The 9,508-nt window shown below is 27.7% G+C and overlaps 1 protein-coding gene across 2 annotated transcripts in view; it reads left to right on the top strand.

The window, feature by feature from the left end:
- Positions 1-264: 264 nt before the first annotated feature.
- The window catches only part of Ca-beta (Calcium channel protein beta subunit), a 150,504-nt gene continuing 141,260 nt past the window's right edge, over positions 265-9,508 (top strand). Inside the window, exon 1 of one of the 2 annotated variants that reach the window (XM_071183359.2) lies at positions 265-504. In XM_071183359.2, coding sequence (XP_071039460.2) covers positions 280-504 — 225 coding nt within the window. In that variant the 5' untranslated portion in view covers positions 265-279. Of the gene's footprint in view, positions 505-3,974; positions 5,030-9,508 lie in introns of those variants that run through there. The other variant, XM_043044163.3, reaches the window with a different exon arrangement.

Here is a 9,508-nt window from a genome sequence, read left to right as displayed (position 1 = left end):
CAGTGAAAGAAGATGTATAAAATCTACATGCTGGTGATGATGAAAAAAAAAGAAGTAAGTTTTACCACAATGAATTGACATGCAGATGTTAAAAATTGACAATTGAAAAGACATCTTTTAAAAAGGTTGCATGCATATGGTTTTATTACAGCAGATTTTTTCTACTTCTTAGTGTGATATAAGCATTGATTTGATGAACGTTACAGATATAACGTATGATTAAAATGGTTTAAAGTATAAATTTATGTTGTGCACTAAGAAATACACTTTATTTTAAAAATGGCTGAAACTATTTTGGAAAACCTTTCAAGCATAAATGCTTTAGGTACAAGTGAACTCATTACAGATATCAGAAATTTAGCGCTGAAGTTGGAAATATTAGAAACAAAATGCAATTTGATGATGCTTGAAAATCAGTCGCTGCGAAGGAGCTTGGCACTTCTGTGTTTTAATGACTTGAAAAGGGAATACTCGATAAATAAATTATTTTTACTAGAGACACTGGTAAGTACATTGTAAATCTATTTTAATTTAAGATAATTTAAGTACTAGTAGCTCACAGTTTATAGTTCAACTTTAATCCTCGAGTTTAAATGGAAATTATAATTTTCTTTTGTGTTATTTTTAAGAGATGAAACATATTGTTATGCTTTGAAAATTAAAGTGGTGGTATACGACGGTAATTTCATTTTTTCTTCTTAACATTTTTTTACAATATGCATAGTCTAGGAAAAACATATTACCAACTTCGACGGGCAATAATTATAACGCTTGTATATATCTAAGAAACACAGGCAGTTTCTTAAATGCATCAAAAAACAAAAAATAATAGCCCATGAACAATGCAAAAATCATGACAAGCATGAAAGAAACTTTTTAAAAAACCTAAAAATTGACTATGAAGACCTTGAATATGAAAAATATAAATTGATATATGAAATTATGCATTTAGAATAAAAATAATAAGTGCATGGAGCAACACAAGAATATTTAATAATAATAAAACGTTGAGTTACTGTTATATTTAAAATTTATTATTATTGTTCAAATATTTTTGCAAATTGAAGTATTTGAAACTTTACTTCCTCGCATACAACAAGTTTCAAAAACTATTTCTTATACATTCTGAAATCGTAACTTGTTCAAATTAATCATAAACAGTTCATTCAAAAACACATTTTAATAACGATTATAGTACAAATAACAATAATAACTAACTCCAAGACCTCAATTCAGTTAAAACTCGATTTGATACCAATCAAATCAATTGCCATCAGAACAGGTGTTTAGTTATGATATTGCCGGTCTTGACTATAAACAGATAGTAAATTGTAGATTACTTTGCCAACTTCCCTGGCCAAGCTGTATGTTTGTTTTTCTAATGCGCGATTTTCTATAAATAAGTAAAATAAAAAAAAAAAAGAAATGCATGGAAACACAAAAAAATTCATACGTGGAAACACAAATACTACACAAAAAAATTTCCTAATAACAAAACGTTAAGTTAATGTTATATTTAATTTTTTCTTTTTTTTTGCAGAATTGAAGTTTATGAGATGAATTTTATTTCCTGGCATACAACGAGTTTCAAAAATTATTTCTTATACATTCTGAAATTTAATTACGATCAATATAACATAAGATACGACAATTTAATTACGATTATAATACAAATAACATTAATAGCTAAATCTAAGATCTCAATTCAATCAAAACTCGGTTTGATACCAATCAAATCAATTGTTATCATAACAGGTCTTTAGTTATGATAACTTATTGCCGGCAGTAGCTATGGGCAGATCGTAAATTGTTGACCACTTCGCCAACTGTCCTGGCCAAGTTGTATGCTTCTTCCCAAAGCACCATTTTCTATAAATACGAAAAAGAAATATAGAGAGAAACACAAAAAAATCTTATAATAAAACGCTTAGTTACTGTTGTATGCAAATTTTAGTATTTTTGTAATCTGAAATCGTAACTTGTTAAAATTAATCATAAACATGGAATTCAAAACCTCAATTTAATTACGCTTATAATATAAATAGTAATATTAATTAACTCTAAGATTTTAATTAAATAAAACTCGGTTTTATACCCATCAATACCAATTGTTATCATAACAGTTGATTAGTTATGATATCAATTCACAGATCGTTAATTGTTTACCACTTTCCCAACTGCCCTTGCCAAGTTGTATATTTGTTTTTCCAAAGCTCCATTTCCTATAAATAAGTAAAATAAAAAATAAATGCATGGAGCTATACAAAAACATTTCCAAATAATAACACGTTGAGTTGCTGTTATATTTAAATTTACTTTTTTGCAAATTGAAGTTTATTTCCCGGCATACAACGAGTTTCAAAAACTTTTTATCATACATTCTGAAATTTAATTATTATCAATATGACACAAGAGGCGAAATTTTAATTACGGTAATAATTAACTCTAAGTTTTTATTTCATTCAAAACTCGGTTTGATACCAATCAAATCAATTGTTATCATAACAGGTCTTTAGTTATGATAATAGCTCATTGCCAGCCGTGACTATGGACAGATCATAAATTGTTGACCACTTTACCAACTGCCCTGGCCAAGTGGTATGTATGTCTTTCCAATGGCCATTTTTTCTCCTTTTCTTTTCTTTAAAAAAAAATAGAATTACCAAACAGTCAAAAGTTTGAAATGCAGAAAAGTGCAGACACCATCCTGTTTTGAGCCTCTATATCATATCAAAAGTATTGAAAATACGTATTTAGCATCAGGGAAGATATCTTAAAAGAGAAAATTTAAAAGAACATTTGAGGGGGAAAAATTATTGACAAGGATCTGAAGATTTTCCGTCAATCTTATTAGCTTTTATGCAGAACTTTTCTTAAAATTATAACTATCTAGAGTTGTCTTTATTGATTGATCATTTACAAGTGTGAAAAAAGATATGCAAAATATTTAAAATTTAAATGTATCCTTTAAGTGAATCAAACGCACCAACTACTAATTATATTTTCGAAGTTTCCAAACAAAAATATATATAAAACATATAGCTTTGTACTTTTTTGTCATAAAATATCCATAATGAATTTTGAGAATTAGAAGGATAGGACTTTCAATTCTGAAAAAAATCACATTAATATTTTTATGACTGTCATTGCTTACAAAAATTTGTATAACTGATATAGTCTTAAGACTGAAAATAGCATACGCTTGCTGATTTATTTTCCTTCTTCATATGTTTGTAAAATCGTTAAATACACAAAATAAATTCCGAATTATTTATAAAAATTTTAGTATCTAATTTAAAATAAATTGAAGCGAATGCTCAATTTCAATATATTGTTTAATATTACGCAGAAAAAAGAATTTACAACTGTGCCATACTTGTTTCGAAAATACTTGAGAATTTAATTAAGTGTGCGAAGACAATAGATCGAGCTAAATAATAATTCACTTCTGTACCTTACTCTTAATTAGATTTAACAATAAAGGCACCATTCAAGTCTTTTCTTTATCAACCAAACGCCATTTACAAGCAATTTTCTCTTTAGCGTAAAATTGAAGGTTAATAAAAAAGTCAGAAAGACAAGCCGAAAATATGATTAACACGACGAGACATATTGCCGCCAAACGCAAGAAGTGAAATCCGCCAACATCCTCGCTCACTAATGCCATCATTCCGCGTTTTACGGTCGTATTGTGGCGAGAGAATGAGTTCCAAGATGTAGGACACTTAAAAAAGAAATCTATCCGAACGTAGGGAAAATAGTTAAAAACTACTCGCCAAATAAAATAAAAACGAAATAGATGGGGGAACGCCAAGAGCTTGGCACGAACCGCGCTTCTTTTTTCTTCAAGCTTTTATTTTATTTTTGTCTTCGCTTTTTTTTATTCATTATTCTGCGTTTGTTGATTTTTATTTTTTCCTCCGAAGTCTTCTGCATCTTTTGGCAAAGCATCTCCCTTTCGCTTCAAACTGTTCCAGTGCTTGTTCGAAATTCTACAGTGGCGCGTGTTTTTATTTCGCCCAATAATTTATATCCCTTCTTCATCTCTCAGTTCATTCACAGTTTCCTTATCTCAGTATTCGCGTTCGCCTTGCGCGGAGATGCGTTTCGTTTGTGATTCCCTAGAAGCCCTCGCTTACATCCGCTCCGAAGCATTCTATGTCAAGAATTTCTTTAATAGGGTTGTGTGTCAGAAGCAGTGCGGATTCATAAATGAAAACCGCGATCTGAGTTTATTTGGTTGAAATCATTTTCTCTGGAAAGTTCGGAAAAGATGTATCATTTGAAATGACATCCCAACCAAATGAGTGCAACCAGTTTCTTCACACTATTTCTATTACAAGAGGTGCTTGTAAATGACCAAGTGAACATTAAAAAACAAAATTAACAGTGCCATGCGTGAACTTTTTTCACATCTTAAACTATTGTCAGAAAAATTTAATTTAAACCTGTTGCTTTTATAACGGTCAAAATATCATGTTCAACTGAACAATATTGATGTAGTTTCAAGTTGTGTTCAAATCTTTATTGCTCACAGAGGAATTTAACGGAAATTATATTCAACCTACTAAACCTGATAAGAAAAATGTTTAATTACAACTTTATAAAATACGCATCTGTGGTTTCGAGCAGTGTATAGCACTTGTTTTCTCAAGTATTATTTGCAGTTCAATGAGGATGTTATATACGATTAAAAATATATGATTTTACATTTGAAAACATTTTATCCATTTTCATTATAGAGTGCATTCCATATTAGAATTAGACTTTTCTGATATCAAACATATAGGATAAGTAACATCTGTGATAATCTAGGAGAATTTATTTATTCATTCCTTGCGTTAATGGGATATACAGTTTAGTTATTCAATTGGATTAAATTCGTTACTTGCTAAAAAGCTGGTTTATTTCGCTTATCCAGTTGACATTTAAAATCAAACAAAGAATCTCAAAAGTCTATTGAATGATGTCAAATATGAGAGGACAAAGAGATATGTACAGAGCTATGATGTACAATCGGAAAATAAGCGTAAGTAATATAAATTATTTTTAATTTCTTATTTTCTATCTGTAAAACGAATGATATTTAAATGTATCAAAGCTAATTTATTAAGTAATTATTTTTAATTCATTTTTTTGCCAAGAATCTTAAATATAATAATTTATTCATAAATAGAGTCTGTCGTACAAAAAATATTTGAATGTACAATTTAAAAACACCTTTTTTTACAATTTACATAATGTAGCACAATTAAAAGCAATCATACAGCAAATATTTGCATTAGAAATATTTTGTAAATAGAAAAAAAAATTCTTAAACTTTCGACTCGCATTATCTTCAAAAGCTATTTTTGTTTCATTTACACATATCAGCCATATGATTACTGATATTTTTAAGCAGTAATATATATTTTCTTGCGCTATCTTATATTGTTTTATTTATTTATTTATTTTGAATTTTCAGTACAAGCACAATAAACATAAATTTTCAATACCTTTACATTTTTCAATTAAAAATATAATTTCTTTTAATTTGATTATCGATTTTTGTTTTTATCTTAAACCCTTGCGATAGTTATTTTTTATATAGTTAAGTAACAGTTCTACTGTAACAGGCTAAAAGTTTTAAATCAAGAAAATTGTATTATTTTATTAAAAACAAATAAAAAAACAATAATTAAATACTTCTTAATGCAAACGTATTTATAAATAATAAAAGAAATTCATTAAATAAATTACAAATAAAAAAAGATATAAAAAGTAACAGACAAGCATAAATTACCTCATTTTCAGATACATTTATGTTTATGCCTAATACATGTAAAATAATCCATATTATTTTTGTAAAACTTATGCTTTTTATTTCCTGAAATTTCAGAAACGTTAAGTTGACTAGCTATCAATATTTAAATGAATGAAAAGAGAATTTTTACCGGTGACAGACTGGCATCTGGGAAAATAAATATAGTTTTACAAAGTTGTTTAGTTAACTATAACAACGGCTGCTGCTTTTACAATTTTAAAATACTTTACTATACAAACGTATTTATAAGTAATGAAAGAAATTCATTAAATAAACTATGATCAAAAAACGATGCAAAAAGTAACAGACAAACTGTAATTTCCCTATTTGTTTTATATATTAATATTTATGCGTATTACTTATAAAATAATCCATATTGTTTTGAAAAAATTTTACATTTTATTTCCTGAAATTTTAGAAACATCATTTTCATAAAATTAACTTGCTATCCCAATTTAAATAAATGAAAAAAGAATTTTTACCAGTGAAACACTAACACCTGGGAACATGAACTAGATCTTACAATTCTTTTTAGTTAACTATTATAAAAGCATGTTAATTTTTTGGTTAGATGTCCGAATAAAATCAGCAGTTTTAGATGAATTTACATGTGGAAATCAAATAGCCATACAGCATCCGATAAATATTTCTATAACAATTAAAATTCCAAAACTGGTAACATTGGCTTTCCTTGGCCTTATTTTAAGTTGATATTTATTTGATTTTGCGAACGTTTTGACGGTGGTGAAAATAGTCTTTACATAATATTGCCCCTTTAGCTGTAAATTTTACAGTCATCCTTCAATATCTTTCTCTTTTCTCACTAACTTTAATGTTAGATTAAAATGTTCCCTCGTTTCAATTTCCTTAGCTTTTCATTCTTATTAAACTTTAAGATCATAGAATATCACTATACTCTATTACGAAGTTCAACAAAGTGATGAACAAAAGTGATGATTCACCGCTTTGTTGTATTACAAGAAATAATAAACAATACTTAACTTTATTAGATTTTTTTTCCGAAATAATTTAAAACGAAGAGGCTATGAAATTTTAAATTTCGGGCGAATAATTTAATATTGTTTGTCTTTCTTTTGTTTTCTTTTCAGTTTATTTTCAACATCATGCATTTCTATTTTTGTTGATATCAGTTTTGATATTGAATATGAAATTATTCAATAAATTTGAATTTCGTAAATAGTTTTGATTTCGGTTAAAATATTTCTATTTTACTGTGGAATTTATTTAATTTAAGGTCAGTTATAGAAGAAACAAAAATATTTTCAAAAAAGTGAAACTGTTATGTTTCAAGAAGTTTTGATAATAATTATAAAACTTTGAAAGATAAACCTAAATAAACTCAAAACTTTAAAATTCTATACCACTCGCCGATAATGCAATAAATAACATTTACATTACAAGTATTTTTATTACAGAATGATTTACAAATAATTTATAAATAATTCAAGAAATTATTAGAATTTTATACTTTTCTCTATATCGTTTCACATTTCTCCGACTGCTGATGAAAACAAATGCTTTTTAATGATACCACTATCTTTATCCTTATTGAAGTACCTCGAACTTTGTAAATATTTGAAATTATTGAACTACTTTTATGTTATGAAATATGAAAGAGTTTTATTTTAAAGTATTTAAATTTCGTGAACTTTATTTATGCAGCAACTGAACAGTGTTTGCTTTTAAAACAAATATATTTTATTTTCTACCAACCGAAACGTAGTGTAGAGTGCATCCACTAGATGATGATAGAAAATTGCATAATTTATTGTTCGGCTTTTTTATACTACCGAGATATACTGCTTTTTTGTTCACCTTTTTTTAACCTTCGACTGTAAAAGAGGTACTATTTAATTTTCATCAAAAAGCTTTTTTTTTAATTTTTTTTCTTCTCATCTTTGATTAGTATAATAACTATTTAAATATTTTAGATTAACTGATTGTTCAGAAATAGTGTGTAAAACTTATTGCTCTTAAGTTCCAAATTTCTCCCGACAGTGTTTTTCCAATCAAATGGCTTTTAACGACTATCGCTTTCCTATTTAGCATTTTTTTTAAATAGAAAGAGAAAAACATAATTTTTCACTTTTTTTCAGTTCAGGTAACAAATCTTTTGAAAAATAAAAGGTTTCAATAAAATTGCGACCAACAGAATCAAGAGGAAAATATCCAAAAGAGAGAGAGAGACGTTGGATTGTAAATTAACGTGCTGGTAGCAGAACACTCCAACATGACAGCGGGCTCTGCAGATTTTTTTTCATCCATGTTTTCTTTCCATATTTCAAAATCAAACAAAAAATGAGGGAACATTGCTGATACTCTTTCATAAAAATATCGCCATTAAAGAATTTTTGTCTGCTACTTGATTAAAAGCTCAGATTATGCTAAAAATTTAATATGACGATCTAGGTCCAACTGCGTTGAACTCTCAGACAACTTCAGATACGCGGAAGCAGTTCTGCGGATTCCAAATTTTGCTATAAGTATGTTAGATTATGCTGAAAATTTTCTATGATAATCTCGGTTCGACTGTGTTGAAATCGTAGAAAACGTTAGATTCACGGAAACAGTTTTGTCGATTCACTATTTGGATTCAGTGTAATTATTAAATTTTTATTATTTTTATAACATTTTAACTGCATGCGTTGATTTTAATTTTGTATATCATATATACAGGGGTTGAACAAATTAGTAGAAACACTTCTATACTATACTTTTATACTAAATTATATGTATGACTTATTACAACCGTACGTTTCCAAATTTTGCTATATGTATGTTAGATTATGCTGAAAATTTACTATGATAAGCACTATCCGACTGCGTTGAAATCGTAAACAATTTTAGATTCACGGAAACAGTTCTGCGGATTCACTATTTAGATTCAGTATAATTACTTAATTTTTATTATTTTTAACATTTTAATTGCATCTGTTGATTTTAATTTTGTATATTATATATGCAGGGGTTGAACAAATTAATAGAAACACTTCTGTACTATACTTTTATACTAAATTTTATACATAACTTATTAGAACCGTACGTTTCCAAATTTTGCTATATGTATGCAAGATTATGCTGAAAATTTACTATGATAATCTCGGTTCGACTGTGTTGAAATCGTAAACAATTTTAGATTCACGGAAACAGTTTTGCGGATTCACTATTTAGATTCTGTGTAATTACTTAATTTTTATTATTTTTATAACATTTTAACTGCATGCGTGGATTTTAATTTTGTGTATGGTATATACAGGGGTTGGACAAAATAATAGAAACACTTCTATACAAACTCCTTTTTTTCATATTTCGCAAGAAATGCTTAACGAATTATTATAAAATTTTAGAAATGATTATGTCATGTGATTCCTCACACATATCAATATATTTTAAAACTTTCAGAGATGTGAAAGATCGGCAATAAATTATGAATAAAAAAATGTTTTTGAACACCCTATGCCAAATAGTATGAAGATAGGCTAGTAACTTATGCCAATTACGTTGGTTATTACCATATATGGCAGTACTTTTACTTTCGTTACTTGTACCGCCGGTACAAGTAAAAAGTACGTACTTTTACTTGTACTTCGTTACTTTTAAAATTTAGTACTTTTACTTGTACTTTCGTTACTTTTTTATGGAAAAAGTACAAGTATTTGTAACTGAAATGTCGAATGAAATCGT

This window comes from Parasteatoda tepidariorum, chromosome 7 (assembly GCF_982258835.1).
Source record: "Parasteatoda tepidariorum strain Cologne lab strain chromosome 7, Ptep-v5.0, whole genome shotgun sequence".
NCBI lineage: Eukaryota > Metazoa > Arthropoda > Arachnida > Araneae > Theridiidae > Parasteatoda > Parasteatoda tepidariorum.
This window is presented reverse-complemented; position numbering and strand designations above follow the sequence as displayed.